The 15,828-nt window shown below is 40.8% G+C and overlaps 2 protein-coding genes across 2 annotated transcripts in view; both read right to left on the minus strand.

Moving 5' to 3' along the window:
• Window positions 1-554: 554 nt before the first annotated feature.
• LOC310944912 (double-strand-break repair protein rad21 homolog A-like) lies at window positions 555-7,001 on the minus strand. Its single transcript, XM_083910762.1, has 14 exons — window positions 6,893-7,001; window positions 5,287-5,477; window positions 4,893-5,022; window positions 4,567-4,666; window positions 4,315-4,421; window positions 3,945-4,139; window positions 3,713-3,838; window positions 3,392-3,517; window positions 2,538-2,761; window positions 1,912-2,065; window positions 1,639-1,784; window positions 1,310-1,492; window positions 1,089-1,172; window positions 555-835 (listed from the first exon to the last, which is right to left on the minus strand). Exons 2-14 carry the CDS (start codon window positions 5,428-5,430, stop codon window positions 644-646), a joined length of 1,911 nt encoding a protein of 636 aa, XP_083766888.1. The 5' UTR covers window positions 5,431-5,477; window positions 6,893-7,001; the 3' UTR covers window positions 555-643.
• Window positions 7,002-13,509: 6,508 nt separating this feature from the next.
• The window catches only part of LOC310934217 (exostosin-1a-like), a 33,253-nt gene continuing 30,934 nt past the window's right edge, over window positions 13,510-15,828 (minus strand). The window contains exons 9-11 of the mRNA XM_083897891.1: window positions 15,277-15,437; window positions 14,984-15,155; window positions 13,510-14,079 (exon numbers count right to left, since the gene is read on the minus strand). Coding sequence (XP_083754017.1) covers window positions 13,894-14,079; window positions 14,984-15,155; window positions 15,277-15,437 — 519 coding nt within the window. The 3' untranslated portion in view covers window positions 13,510-13,893. The remainder of the gene's footprint in view (window positions 14,080-14,983; window positions 15,156-15,276; window positions 15,438-15,828) is intronic.

Below are 15,828 nucleotides of genomic sequence, written 5' to 3' on the forward strand. Positions count from 1 at the left end.
AAGGTGAATAAGCATAAATGTATAAAGGTACAAAAAAAAGAACTTAATTGTTAAACTGCCTGATTTATACATCCGCGATATGAAACTTAATGCCAGGTTAGATTTACTACTTGACAAATGTGACTTTTGTTTATCATGAAAGAACAAGTGCAACAAGGAGAAGGTGGAAGTGGTTACACTTTGGAGCAGTCAAAAACAGTACCTTTCCAGAACATGTTAAGAGTCGATGAAGGATTGGATTTGAAAATACAGAGCTCTGTATCTGAAATCTTTCCGGCGTGAGAGGAGCAATAGTATAAAAATTTGAAAACTATGGAATGAGCAGACAATTAAATTTTAACTTACAAAACAAAATGAAGCACAGGTTGCAAATCACTGACTTTAAAAAAAAAAAAAAAAAAGTTGCTTTATAAATATAATTGTTAAACATTCTTCCTCACTCCGTTTGACCCAAATGAATACTGCATGATCCCATCTGTAGTATAGTAAAATCCTTTTTTAAAAAAGTTTCCAACCCGGTCCCAACTACTCCCACCCCTTCCCTAGAAATAAAATGGGCTGACAGAAAAACAAAAAATAAAAAGGCAAAAAACTCGATTAATTAAAAAGTATATTTGTAGCAAGCAGAGTGTTCTTCCAATGTCTAAACAAGGTGGAACCTTGGTCCGGCAGTGGCGACGATGTCACTGTAGGGCTCAGTTTGGGTGACCTCGATGGCTTGCTGCTTCTTGAGGACAAGGAAACTGTAAAACTTGGCTGCTGCCTGCTTCTTGTTGTTGTTCCGGCACAAGTCCAGCAGACTGACCGACTCTGCACCAGTCTTAGCCATGACACGCTAGGGAGATAGAGGCACAAAGTGTCAAACTATGCCTTCTCTAATGACCCGAATGATAGATCAAGCATGCAATTATATACTGTAGTTTCATTAAAACAAGGGGAAAGTACATGGATAAGAAGCTGGACTGTAGTTCCCAAGATAATGCTTTTCTGATTTTAACATCTATAGAAAAATGTATACTACACAGATAAACGCAAGCGAAAAGACACAAACAGAACAACAAAAACATAAACATTGTATTTTTTCTAACCTGGAGACCGTGCAGCATCTGCTGTGTTCTCTTGTTCCATCTCTTCTCCTCCTGATCCTGGTCTCCAGTCTGACCGTCCTCATCCTGATAACCACAAACAGAGTAATCAGCATCAACCGTCCCAGACTCACACAGCTGACTTGCTATTGTGAATTCTGTTGTGGCACTTTCTAAACTAAAAGATTGCACAACTGCCACCACCAGCAGAGGTTTCCCCTCACCTCTTCTTCGTCACTGTCATCCTTCTTGTCTTTGCTCTTCTCATTAAGGAGGTCAAGCTCTGGGACAAGCTGGGTGAGGTTGATGCTGGTCTCCTCTGGGGGAAGATCCACCTGAGGCATTTCTAACCTCTGAGACAAGATGGAGCGGTCAGCCACCTGTTGCTGCTGCTCGAGTGGAGTCATCTGAAAGAGGGGAATATGGTGGAAATCAGGACAGAGCTGTGCAGTCAATCATTTTGCATTTCTTTCTTAAGTGTTGAAAATTTAAAAGCCATTGAAGGTCGTCAAATCATCCACATTTTTGCAAACAACCACAAGAAATTACTCACAGGGAGGGGGCCCTCTTTGTCGAGGGTCTTGCGTTTGACCCCACGGGGGGTGGAAGGAGGAGGCATGACTGTCTCGTCCAGGGTCGTCCTGCTGCCCTCCATTGCAGAGGCTGCCAGCATACTAGGCTCCTCCATGATAGTGTGGTCTGAGGGAGAGATTGTGTGAAGAATGTCAAACGGACTTATTCATTGATCATGTCTCAGTTCAGATTTCTGACTGTACTGTACTGACATGACCTACTCATCCATCCTCCTCCTCACAGCATGACTTACCAATAACATCTCTGTGCTGGCTCATGACCTCCTCTCTGGGAACCTCTGGGTTCTCCAGCTCCTTGAGGAACTCATCCAGACTGTCTGCCTCTCCACCCTTTCTCCTCTTCCTCAGCTCATCTGGCACCAGAGGTGTCAGGCAGCGTGTGAACATCTGTCATCACAAATTTTTACAGTTAAACTTGGGAGGGAAGTAGACATACAATAAAGACGACAGGAGTGTTTGTGAAGACTGATGACAGAAAAAAGGGACAGCTTGCTAAATTATACATCAACAAGTTTTTCCATTCCATATTCTGGGGATGTAATGTGGTTGCGAAAGAATGTGGAAACGAGAGACAAAACCAATCACTTTCTTTCACCGTCTGCTTCTCATTTCAAATCTCACAACCTGAACAGAATGTCAATGAAAGCTTCATTATTATGAAAACTCTCTCCATTTTCTTTTAACATCCTCCAGTCTGACCTGCTTTGAGTGTCAGACTTTCAGCGTGGCTTTCATTAAAATTCTGTCTAGCTTTTAAGTGATTTCAGGGAGATGGCACAGTCTCAGCATTTCCTCAAATAAGAGTGGATGTGTGTACACATGCATATTCACATGCATATTTAAAACAAGCATTTGTTACCTTCAGAAGCCTAGCATTCCACAGGGGTTGAGCAGGCAGAGAAAAGAGCTTCTCCACTCCTCCAGTCTCTTTCCACATCATAAGCTTCTTTGTGGGTGGGGCAAGATCCAGGGTGGTGACAATGTCAGAATAGTCAGACAGCTGAGCCCTGATGGTCTTGCTGTCCAGCTCCTTCACACTGTCCACAATCAGCTTCCTCTTGCGCTTTGCCTTTGTCTCTTTCACTGCAAGAAAGGATATAAGCACTAAATGCCAGCTTTGCGAATATTATGCCTCATATAGATGAAAAAGAATATGAGCATCATATTATTTTTTATCTGCCTTCCAGAATGGACTTCACTAACAAATGCAAATTAAACGCAGTCAGGTTGTATGCTCCACCACTTCTTGCTCAAGTTAGCCGTACCACTATAAAACCATGAGTGTTTCCGCAGTTCCACCAACAGTCACTATCAGGGCTCATTCGCTCAGCTGAACTCTTTTTAAAAAGTCATAAAGTGCAAGTGATCGTAAGTCACTTATACACTTACGTGTTGCCAAGTTTGCTGAAAAAATGAAATACTGCAGCATAAACAAGACTATTGCAGAGGAAGACAAGATACAACGCTTTTGGACGTCACCTAATATGAATATACAGAAACAATGACCACTGCACCAGTGGCTGAACAGGTGCTGTGCCTTTCAGAGTACAGTGCGTGTTGAGCTGATGTGCTGGGACCACATATCATGTCACTTATTAGACTGGTGCTGCGCTGCGACACAGCGCTGTTTCAAAAAGAATTAAAGGCCAAAAATACAAAGAAAATATTAATTAAAACCATCTCTTTGTCTCTCTTCAGATGCAAAAGTCTCACCAGTGATGTCGATGGGCTCCAGGGCAAAGGCCTCCTCCTCATTGTGAACCAGAGTAGTCTGTTCTGTCTGATCAGCCATTGCTGGCAGTGGCTCCGCTGGGCCAGAGTCTGGGCTGTCTGGACCCGCTACACACACAGAGAACAGGCAAGAAATTACAATTGTGCATTTACAATGATATCACTACAAAGGTTTTCCAACTGGCAATGTTTTCCCACATGTGCCTGTATTTTATAGATTCAAAGGGGATAAAAATAGAAAATGTATAAAATAAAAACAAAATATTTCCAGTCCAACATCCTTTAAGAAACTGCTGTTCTTACGGGACTGGAGGTTGTCAAAGTCGTCTTCATCATCTCCATGATCTGGAGGCATCATGACACTCTCTGTGATAGCTGGGGGATCATCAAAAATACCACCTCCATCTTCAGAACTCAGCAGCTTATCAACTGAGGAGAAAAATAAAATAAAAAGAGGAATAATGTGATTACCAGTTTTTAATAGAGCAACTTCAACAGCAGTCCAAAATTGGGATGAGATAATAAAACTACTCACCCAACATTCCCCCATCACTGTTGGCCATGGAGCCATCCCCAAAGTCATCATACTCCATATGGTTGGACTTGTCAGGCAAATTAGCTGGACCAGGCTCAGCCTCCAGCAAAAGGTTAGAAGCTGTGGCGCCAATGATATCCTCCTCAAATGTACTGGCATCACGCATCATTTCTCGGTCGTCCATGCCAAAGTCAGCTGAAGAGTAAATCAAGTCATTATTATAAAATACAAACAAGGCGGATTTCTCATCCCTTCAAGTTAATGTCCAAGAATAATATTTTTATGACACAATCAAATCTACAACAGCGTAGATGCGCGAAATTATTTTATCTACTTAGTTGTATACAGTGGGAAGTATGACTGTAAATACCAAAGTCATTGTCCTGCAGGAGACTGAGGTTGCCAACATCCTCTCTCATGGTGATCTCTTCTACTCTGCTCTGGTTGAGGGTGAATTGCTGGGCCACATCGATGTCACTGTTTACAAAAAGATAACAGGATTGAACAACACAACACTTGGTGGTGGTATCTCAGCATATAGAGCAATTTATCTTTCAGGTACTGGCACATAAAAGTATTTTGCTCATAAAAACAAGCATATGGAAGCTATTTCATAACTCACTCCAAATCGGGAAGTGGCTGGTCAAAGTCATGGAACTCCTCGGGTAAGGTGATGGCATTGTAAGCAGCCTCTCTGTTTTCCTCAGGTAGATCCACCACACCTGTGTTCACACAGAGTCATAACATTGTTATAATACACAAATGCACTAAGTAAGCTGTAAGCGACAATAAGTGTTGATTCAAACAATTAAAATAAGCGTTTTAATGATATCAACAAATTACATATATTATCGTCAGAAATCCCCAAAAATATCAGTGTTATTGCCCCTTCTCCCCCATGATCACAAAGTCAGAGGAATGTTGGTTCCAAAAGCAACTACTTTGTACCTGGCCTAAAAGCCATCTTGATCTTGATGAAGGCTTCGTTACAGTCTGCAAGCAGGTACTTGGCCTTCCTGTGGTAGATTCTCACCACTCCTAGGAGCAGATGGCCTGATGTACGCAACGCCATCTTTACCTGATGGAAAAAGGCAGAAAGAAAGAAATTTAATTACCAGAAGCCATTAAACTATTATCAAACTGTACAACAATGAAATTCAGTGATTGAGTACTTTAAGTAGAAACAAAGCCATTGTGAACAAATATTGTTTTTAATAATTGGTTGATACCGATACAAAAGGACAGAGATGGGCAAAAGACAAGATTTACACAAGACCGAAGATCAAAATGAGCAAGCAAGATCAAAGTGACCACATCAATGCAGAAACTACAAATGTGTTACCTTGGGTGAGATGATGCTTTCCACACTGCTCTCCAAATTGCATTCAAACACATGGGCCTTGGTCAGCTTCTTGTCCCAGTGGGCCGCTAGCCAGATCTTGGCCAGCGGCCCACGTTTGCTGAGGACAAAGTGGGCGTAGAACATTGCCCTGGTTCCCCTGGTTCACACACTTGCACTGATTTAAGGTTTACCTGTGGGGGAAGAAAAAATAAAATTTAAAGGATAGATAGATAGATAGATAGATAGATAGATAGATAGATAGATAGATAGATAGATAGATAGATAGATAGATACTTTATTCATCTCACAGAGAAATTCACAATATTTAAATATTAAAAATATTCACAATATTTAATATCAAAAATAGGCATGGTGATCTGGGTTGAATTTAACAAAGTCTATGTTTAATGATACAGTCTTGGATTTGTAATAATTTTCTTAATCTTTTTGTTTTACCATTCCTTGTTAAATAATGTCCCTAACCATCCGCCAACGACGTTGTTTTCAGGCGCGCGTGTCTGTTTGCGAGTAGAATAACTCCGAACAACTAAATGTGTGGGAAAAATGTCTACAGATGTAGTTTACGGTGCAACGAAAACTATTAAATTGTGATGGTGATTGAGATTCAAGTTTATTTTCCGTAAGGTAAATTCAGCCTTGCCTGGTGGAGGAGTGGATTGGATCTGGGAAAAAGGGCGGCCATGGCGGAGGTTTATGCTCTCCGACTGCTTTATTTTGCATTTTGATAAAATCCATTTAAATTAAAATAGCCATTGCCTGCTACTTATCGGTCTACAGTATCTGATATAAACATTATCTTGTCATATCGGAGGCTTACATGCTACACAGCTAACGTTAACGCTAAAATCTAAACTTCCCTATTAACACATCTTCGATCTGGGGGTACGTTTATTTTTTTTGTGATTTCCGATAATCACTCATTGTTTAATAGAAACGGGGAATACTACATCTAAAAAGAAAATCGATTCTACGACTGTTATCAAAACAAGCGCCGACTTCATGCAAGTTCCGCCTATTTCCTAGTGAAGGAGGCAAACAGTGGTATTGCACATGTCTGCCCACGGTAACAGACACTTTTCTCCAAACTCTCACCCACCACACCGCGGAATTTTATTAGCACCGTCACGGGAATCAGAAATGTAAAAAACGAAGTGTGTGCGTAATTAAATTCACCTAACTGGGAGCATTTCGGGCGCCAAAGGCTTGGACGATGCCAGTAAATAGTCGGCGCCATCAAGTAGGTCAACTAAATTAGCCGCCAGCTAACTACAAAAGAAGCAGTCAGATAGTAAGCTAAGCATATGCGGTATATGTGGAGGTTATATTACAGCTTTTCTGCAACGTCGGACGAAAGTACAATCCCCCGACGAATAGAAGAAAGGTGATAAACACAAGAAAAAGTCGTTCATTCAAACCTGCTCATACTTTTATCGCTCTGCCAGCGACAACACTGTTGCTAGCTAGAGGCTAACGGCTCCCTGTACAGTGAAGGCCACGGCAAATAAACACAGACGTGCATGCCGGTTTCTGTCTCACACAACGCATCAAAACAACTCGCCGATGTCTCTGCTGCAGACACACTTACCCACAGTACGCCGCTTAGAGTGAAAATCCAATGATTATGTTATTTCTCCCAGCGAATTCTCCCCTGTTGTACTCATTAAAAGAGCCAAGATGGCGCCACTCGCCTTCCTCCCGCTCACCGCTGTCCTTTTAAAATCGGCAGGATGTTTACAGTCAAAAATGGCGGAGGAGGAGTCTGCTCGTCTGCTGACTGACGGCCTGCTGTACGCGCAGGGTGGAGATAGGGGGCGCTGTGGCACAGAGCTTACCGAGCACTTATCAGACCATGAGCCAGGAACCATGATGGAACAAACCTGGCAACAGGATGAACTGACTAAGCAGGAGTTTAAAAATATAGTACTTTTTCCCCCTAAGATATAATTAATTGATTTAATCATTTTAAACTAAGTTAAAAACTAAAAAGTGGCCAGAAGTCCCTGAATGAGCCAAAGCTTTTAATGCATGAATTGCTATAATCAGCTGTGTAGGAGGAAATGGTCTCCACAGTTGTTATTATATTTTTTGAAGTCATTAGAAGGTGATCAATGGTAAAAGAAGTACCTTATTTTTGTGGGAAAAGTATGCCTCCTCAGTTCCCATCCACATCTGTACCTGATGGTCATTAATATTTTTGTTTTTGCCATGTCTATCAATTTGTCTGTGATTATTGTTTTCACAACATAACACAGGAAGCACAGTTATATGCATTGGACAAACATATTAAATCAAAGTTATATAGATTTGATTTTCTTTTTTTTCGTTTGTTTTTATAAAATTAACTTAAATAAGAGTATAACTCATTAACCAGATTCTCAACCACTAACTGGAATAAAATGGGGGTGGGGGGGATTTAAATGTGCATAAATTACTGTGCTTCCTTTGTTATGTTGTCAAAACAATGTTGGTTAAAAAAAAGCAAAACAAAAAAAAACAGTATTTTTTATTTTACTGTTAATTGTACCCCCAACAATGAAATTGTAAAGGATTTAATAAAACGTAGGGAGTGGACACTCAGTTGTGCTCTCTGAGTGCTTACTCTTCATTTGAAAAGAGAAATAACACCAAAATAACACTGATTTAGCTCCAACACCTAACTGACTATAACTCACATGCTGCTAATTTGCCACATTAACAAGAAAAGCACAGGAGCACTTGTGTTGCCAGTTGCTGAACCCCACAGGTGTGCTGTCTGCAATGAAGGCTTCTCTAATGACTAATCACTAACTACTGTTGTTATTGTTTGTATTGCGGAGGCAATAATTGGTTGAGATGCATTTAAAGAAAACTTTTAGGGAGACAAACTAATTCTGCAACGGAATATTTACACAAGAGGGAAGCAATCTGCAGCCAATCAAAGAGAAAATCAATCCAATGAACGCAGCTCCTTGATGTGCAGTGAACTGGGGAGCCATGCAAACTCATTTCCAAACAGTGTATTAGACACAGAGATGAGGATGAGCATTCCAGACAGAGAGAGCGACTCATCTGCAATCAAATTGCACAATTGGTATGCAGTAAAGCAGATTTGTGTCACAAGCTGCTGCTGCCAGCTGAGCATGTTTATGTTTTTCCAGCAGTAGGACTCCATGACCCCATGCTGATAACCGAGTGAGCACGCACAGACCATTACAGCCATGTTACATTTGTTTATTTAGAAGCAGTACGGTTAGAGAATGGATTTGTCAAATCATGTCACAGTCACACATGCACTGAACATCCATCAGTCACCGTGTGTCTGAGCTGCCTGATGACGATGATGCATTATAATAAAACACGATCACAACACCAGCAGGTTTGAGAGAAGAAATAATGTATTGGACTGCGCTCAGATATGCTCCTAAAAATCAATGTGATCCCCGCTTTCACACATATTTCATCACTACACAGTGGTATTGTGAGAATAACAAATTATTGATCTGTACCAAACGTGGCTCTGCAACCGAAAGCGAACAGATGTAGAGGAGGCGATGCTGAATTTGAAACGATGTTAAATTAAAAATGATTGATGTGTTGCATCACTGATTTATGGGAGTATTAAATCGGGCCCTTTTTTTTTTTGTATTGACTGATCTAAAGCGTGGTGTGGTGTGAACAGAAGATGACACAATGCAGCTGAGCCATGTCTGCATGGTGACACAGTTCTTTTAAACCAGATAATTTGATCCTGATTTCTGACTGATGCTTATATACTGTGATGATGCTAAGCAAACGTCTTCACAGAACACTGTTCTGTTGCTTCTTTTCTTAACAAAGTGTGAGTCACAAAGCCTGTAACATCTGATTATCACAAGTATATTATTATCTGTACAGCTGTAGGATATAAAGCATCGTGTCGTTTGGATGACGTGAGCATTTTCCTATGCACATAGAGATGTGGGCTAACAGTGGAGACAAATGGTGACTGAACAATTAGATTCCTTCAGTCCTATGGATCATTATTTCTGGATTATAGTGTCACATTTACATTAGTGTGTACTTCATCTAAATGTATTCAATTACGTCGCTGTTGGGAGCCCATTCCTGCTCCTCTGTGAAATGACCTCTTTTATACAACGCTCTATTTTCAAACCCATAATACTCATGTGATAACAGTAATTACTGTAAATGTGTGGTGCGGTGTGTTGTTTGTGGAAGTAGTTTTTTTTTCACTTGTTCTCTTTAAAAAAAAAAAAATATTGCTTTGCTTTCCTGTTTGTTTACCATTTTAAATCCCTTGCTTATATTTTTTGGGGACCATATTATTGCCGTTTCTTCAGTACACGCACAGCTGTTTTTATTCCATAAAATGTATTTATGCAATAAAGATCTGCTCTGAAGATCCGTTGGCTTAAGTGAGAATTACATTACTCTTATGAAAAATATGAGAGGATTTGTATTTTTGGCTTGCGTAACAGTGTAGCTGATGGTATTTGGGTTAGCATGTTGCCATGGTATCTCAAGTACGGATGATGGAAAGAGAGAGAGAGTGATTTTTAAATTTGGCCTTGAGTAACAGACTTTAATCCAACGTTGGCCTGGCTGCCAACACACTGAGATCCATCTCCACTGCAGATAAACATCTCATCAAGAGGACTTGGATGTTTTTGAACTGATTAGCATACAAGGAGACTTCTCTCACTGAACAGCCCCCTTGGGTACAGTAAAACTCTCCCAACAGTGCTGCCTGGTAAATTACACATTATTGGAAATCACTAATTTATATAAACCCAGCATCAGGAGCTTATGTTTTCCTATACTGTTTTGTTACTCAGTCGTCACAGGATGGATGTGGGATTTGCGTTCATGTAACTATATAAAATATCCTGTTTGGACAAGTGTCTAGCTTTTACACAGAGTAAATATTTTTGCTTTTAGAGTTTTGGCGATTGTGTATATGTTTTGGGAGAAGCAATCTCTCCCCTAGCTGTTGCTCGGCCTGATTTGGCAGCTCCTTTGCACCATGGGATCATCCTGGATGGATTGTGTTATTTATGCAGCGTGTCTAAACCAATCATTCTGACAGATATTTGTGTAAACACAACAGTTCCTTGGCACAGAACGAGGTTCACACATGCACGGAAGGAGGAAGCTAAAGATATTGAGGTCGGCTCGCCTGCTGTGAGCACGACACGGAAAACCGACGTGCAAAATGTGTTTGGGAAGCCTGGAAAAAAAGTGGCAGTCAGTGGTTAAAAGAAGGATGGCGAGGTGAAACGGGGACAAGGGGACAGTCTTTTATATGACATAAATCATGATTAGTAAATTTCAAATTCAAGCAATCTCCACGTCCATCTTCCTGCTTATTCGGCAGCTATGGTAATGAACATATTTATAGACGATACTAAAAACATTATTTTAATTCATAGGTGGAGCAGTTTTCATGTGAGTTTTCTGTGTCAGTTTTCTCCATCCATTTTGTGTCTTGCAGACCATAAAACCACATGTACCATCTGATTTAATCTCTTACAGTTCTGCTGCCACCAGTGAACGGGGTGAGGCCAGAACGGAAACGAGGACTCCGTCCTCCCCAAGTCTCTGACCACGACAGCCTTCGTTACAGGCCGAGACAAACTCAGTGATCCAGATGGATCCTGGCATTTAAAGACTTTTTACTCTTTATTCTTTGTAATTGTGTATTATATGTTTTGGGTAACATCTACTAGGGAGTGGATCCCTCACCTGTGGTTCTCCCTAAGGTTTCTACCCCTTTCTTTTTCCCTTTAATAAGGTTTTTTTCCCCTGGTAGTTTTTCCTTACCCTGGTCGAGGGTCTAAGGAAAGAGCATGTTACCGACCCTGTGAAGCCCCGTGAGACAAACATTCCTGCATCGATACATAATCCAGCATCATAAAGGGTAAATGTTTACTTTCGACCACCACCAAAAATTAAAATAGGACCCAAAGAAAACACTGTCAATTTATATCAAACATTTTATTTATTTTTGTAAAAAAAAAAATTGCTTACAAAATGTTGAATTGTTTTCCTCTATCTGCCCATGTTGAATCTCTATAAAGTTAGGCCTGCAATTAAAGAATAAATGAAGGAGGCAGGCAGTGATTAAGTTGAGACACATTTCTGCCCGATAAATACTGTGTATGCATGAGTGAAGATTCTACTGTATGTGCATTACATGCATTACTATACTTGTGACGACCACTGTTGAGCCGTCGCAGGTGTAGTAATGCAAGGCAGTGTGCGTGTGTCAGTCCGAGTCTTGAGAAATGCTCAATTAACAGAAAAGGCAGGAATGTCAGTATCAGATCCAGTGGTAAACAACAGTATTTAGGGAGCCATTACATGTTACTGATTACACAAATAAACAACAAACTGCTACTGTAATGAAAATGGGGACATGCTTGTTGCACAAGGCAGAAGGAAAAAAAAAAAGTGTATTTCTTCCGAAGGCACATCAATATGTAACCCCACGCCCTCTCAAACAACAAGGAAAGAGAAAAGAAAACAAAAGGTCTTCCTGGATATTGCACCGAGTTCATTTCTGAAATGTTATTCTCTGTAAAATAATATTTACTGCGTTTAGTAATACTAGGGTTGTTTATTTTCTTTCAAGCTACACATTTTCAGAGGAGGAAAAACATGCAGCTCTTCTCTGTGCTGATTTCTCAGTCTCCCACTCGTATACACCTCTTGTTGACCCCTTTCTCACACACTTAATTAAAAATAATAAAGAAAAACAATATATTGATGAGCCAAATAAATACGGGAATAGTTGGCATTCCTCATATTTGACGGGAAAAAAAAATATTTACAAAGAAATTAAATGGCACAAACTGGGTTCTGTGAAGCTCGTTGAAATGATTGTTTTATCTTCCACAGTAATAAAGCTGAAGCTGCTGAAGGAGGACTCTGCTCTGCCGTGTGTTTACAAATCCAGAATTTCACACAGAAATGCTGCTCACATCTCAAAGACAGACACGTCCACTTGACAATGATTTAAAAACAAAAGTGCACATTCAAGATTCATCAAATTACATTTACAGACAATCTGATATGACAAATCCAACCAAAGAAAAGGAAAAAAACAAACTAAGTATGACAGTATTACTGTAACCAAACACAAAGAATGTGTTTAATCCAATTAGCCTACTGATCCATCTGCAGAGACCCAATTTTATGTGCCACCGACATTTGATCGTCAATTAACAGATTTAAGTGAATGCATCTCAGATTGGGAAGGCGAACGTATATAAAGCGATAAAGATTTAATTGACACGACATGCTGAATTACACAACACCAGATTTAATACGGTCATTTTCACAGCAGCACTTTGTTTAAATCAGTCATTATCAAACATTTGCACTGGAAACTGAGAATACTTAATAGAGTTGATCTCCTTAGGCCTTTTAACAGTATCACAAAGGCTTTATTAGAACTGTTTTGAGTTTGGTCATATGTATTACTAAAAGAATAAAGAAGGTAAAAACTAAAATAAAAATACTGTAGTCTACTTAGTATAATGCCAGCTCTTCAGCTCCTCAAGATGAACGGCTGTGTCAGGTTCTTGTCACTGGACAAAATGAAATTGGGTCCATGAGAGGGGGGAAAATAACACAAATCATCTCTTGTTCAACAATTATCTGGCCTTCAGAGTGGTTTGTGTTTCAAAAAGACCAGCCCCTCTTCACCAAAGCAGCTCCTATGAGCCTACGCTGCTCTTCAGGCCAGCACATGTTCAAGTACTGGCTCTCGCTTGGCATATGAGCCTGACCAAAAGAGACATGTAGACTTTCTAAAGGTTCTGAATGGCACACAATCACAATTAAGTTTGTTTTTAAAAGAACAAATTGAAATTAGAAACCGCAGAAACAAAAACAAAACAAAGCAGCAAGGTCAAGGTTCCTATTCTGCACCACGCCTTCCTCTAACTCCCAAATCCCAACGCCACTAGATAGACTTGAGGCACTGTGAATATCAGCTCAACGATGGTTGAGGTGTCGTCAGTCCTCTTTTTTTTTTCTCTCACCCACCCCCGCTATTGATTTTAAGACAATAAAAGTAGTGCTGGCCATTCATTAACTGTATTAAAAAAATAGCAAAACGCCATCCAAAATAGTGTTATCCTCTTCGTAGTCATAATTATCAATAAATTCTGTTGAGAAAAACTTTTCAGGAACCTGTGCATAGTGTACAGAGCACAAGAGACCGTCTTGCTCAGTGGGGCGGAACTTCACCACGACACCGACGCAGTGAGCTGTGATTTACAACTCCCATGAAATTGACCACTTGATTTCAAAGTGAAGAACGTCCTCAGCCATAGTGTGTGCTCAGCTGTACACTAATATACACGCACAAGAAAAGGGATAGAGGGGGAAATGGAGGAAGTACAAAGGATATAACAGAGGAGATATATGGATGTGCTGTTCTCTTCTGTTGGGAGTTTATATTCCTCCTCTCCTCCGCTACCCAATCCTATTTGCTTCTCCAGTGATTCATTAATGCAATCATGGAGCGGCATTACATTACTCTATGCGTCCGCCCCCTCACTCTGTCTTTGGTGTGTCCAGTGGAGAGGGGGCTCCGGAACGTTATAGTCTCTCAATATCCCTGTACTTCTTGCGCAGTATGGACACCTGGTCTTTGAAGAGGACTGGGTCCAGCCTCATCTGAGAGTGGACCAAGGGCATGGTGCCAAACCAGCTGGCAAACTTGTTCATGCAGGTCTGACGCTGGGCAAAATGGTCCGGATCAGCCCAGCGAGATGCCCGGGAGCTCTGGGGTTTGGGGACAGAGGAGAAGGATGGGGGATGGAAAAATGAGTGGAGGCAGAGGGAGAAACGGAGACATGAGAGTAGAGACGTAAATAAATAATACATCACCGATTATTCTGACCTTTCAGAGCCTATTGTAATTATTCATGATGTTATTGTGAAAGAGCACATTTTAATTCAGTGTTCTGTTTATTCCTAATAGCAGCACTGTTAGCGTTTAAGTGGTATGCTGTGTCTCTGTAGTCGCAGTCAACATTAACAAGGACAAAACATGGGGTTTTATCCATTAAATGCAGAGTCTCCTTGAAAAAACAAATCTGATCATAAAATTACAAAATGCCAGGTTCTGTGTGGCTTTCACAGTGAAAGGGCATATTTCTCTGTTGGAATATTTACAATAGCCGGTAGCAGAACCATTGTATAGCGCTTTATCCTCTACACATGAGGGTCGTGCGTCACCGGAGCCAATCCCAGCTGACACGGGGCAGGGCCAACACACAGAGACCAACAAACACTCACTCTCACTCTCACACCAACAATCAATTTATAGTGTTTTTAAATAACCATTTCATTCAAAGAAAATATCAGTGTCCACTCTGCTTTCGGGCATAATATTAAACTTGAACTACTGCTTTTGCCTATACCAAACAGGCTGTTAGTGTTCATGTCAGTCCAGACTTATGCTATATGTATATGGTGACCTTGAAGGATTTTAATTAAAAGTGTATTTAGTCAAAAATTCTAATCAGGTCATCGTCAAACGAACATTTAGCACCAATTTGAACGGAATGCCCCTGAGTGTCCACATACAAAAGAATAGGACTGGTGAACAGATTGACAGACTGATGGCCGTCACTGTTGCAGAAGCATATTAAACCAATTTCACAAAACAGTTACTGTGCCTCACCTGGCCCATCATGGTCTCCTTATACTGCTTCTTCTGGGTAACCTTGATGGGTGGTAGTTTACTGACACTTGACACAAGAAAATTCATCAGAATGTCCTCACAGTTGGACATCTGGTCCACCATATTCTTCAGACTGGCTGGAAGATAATTGGTGTACAAGTAGTGGTAGTACCTAAGGGGAAATCAGGAGGATGTGTGTTAATATTGAAGTAGATGAGGAAACATATTCACAATAATGAGGATGAAAATGCACCACAGAAGATAGCAGAGGAAGAAAAGTTGAGGTTCAGTACTTGTGATAGAAGGCAGCCCCAGTCAGCACCATCGAGTAGTCATTGGTCCATTTTGAAGTGTAGCCCCACCGCTCCTTGTTGCCGTCCCAGAAGTGGCTGCGGGCTGGGTAACCAACAATTCGGTCTGGGAAACTCTGCCACACAGTTAAGGCAAAGTCCACCTGGACCAGAATCAGACAGATAGAGAGGGAGGCGTTTAGAAAGCACAAAATGCAAGTCTGTATCAAAACAGACATTTTGACATGTCAAAACAAGAAACTCTCAGGCGGTGCCGATGACATTTAGTACGGCTCTATTTAGCGCATGTCTCCCAGAAAGACGTGACTTGTGTAACAGTGAGCCACCATGACTAATACCTACTACCTGCAACTGAAGCAGCTTAACATCATTCAAACATCCCTCACTTCATTATTTACACCCAAGCTTTTAGTAGCAAGACATGTCTAACAGTCGGCTATGTAAATGCATACACATCTACTGTGGAAATCACTGAAATTATCATAGCTGCTACTGCTCCGCTAACTCCTCCACTTTTACAGTGCATACTCATCC

Source organism: Microchirus variegatus, assembly GCF_963457635.1.
Source record: "Microchirus variegatus genome assembly, chromosome: 1".
In the NCBI taxonomy this organism is placed as follows: Eukaryota; Metazoa; Chordata; class Actinopteri; order Pleuronectiformes; family Soleidae; genus Microchirus; species Microchirus variegatus.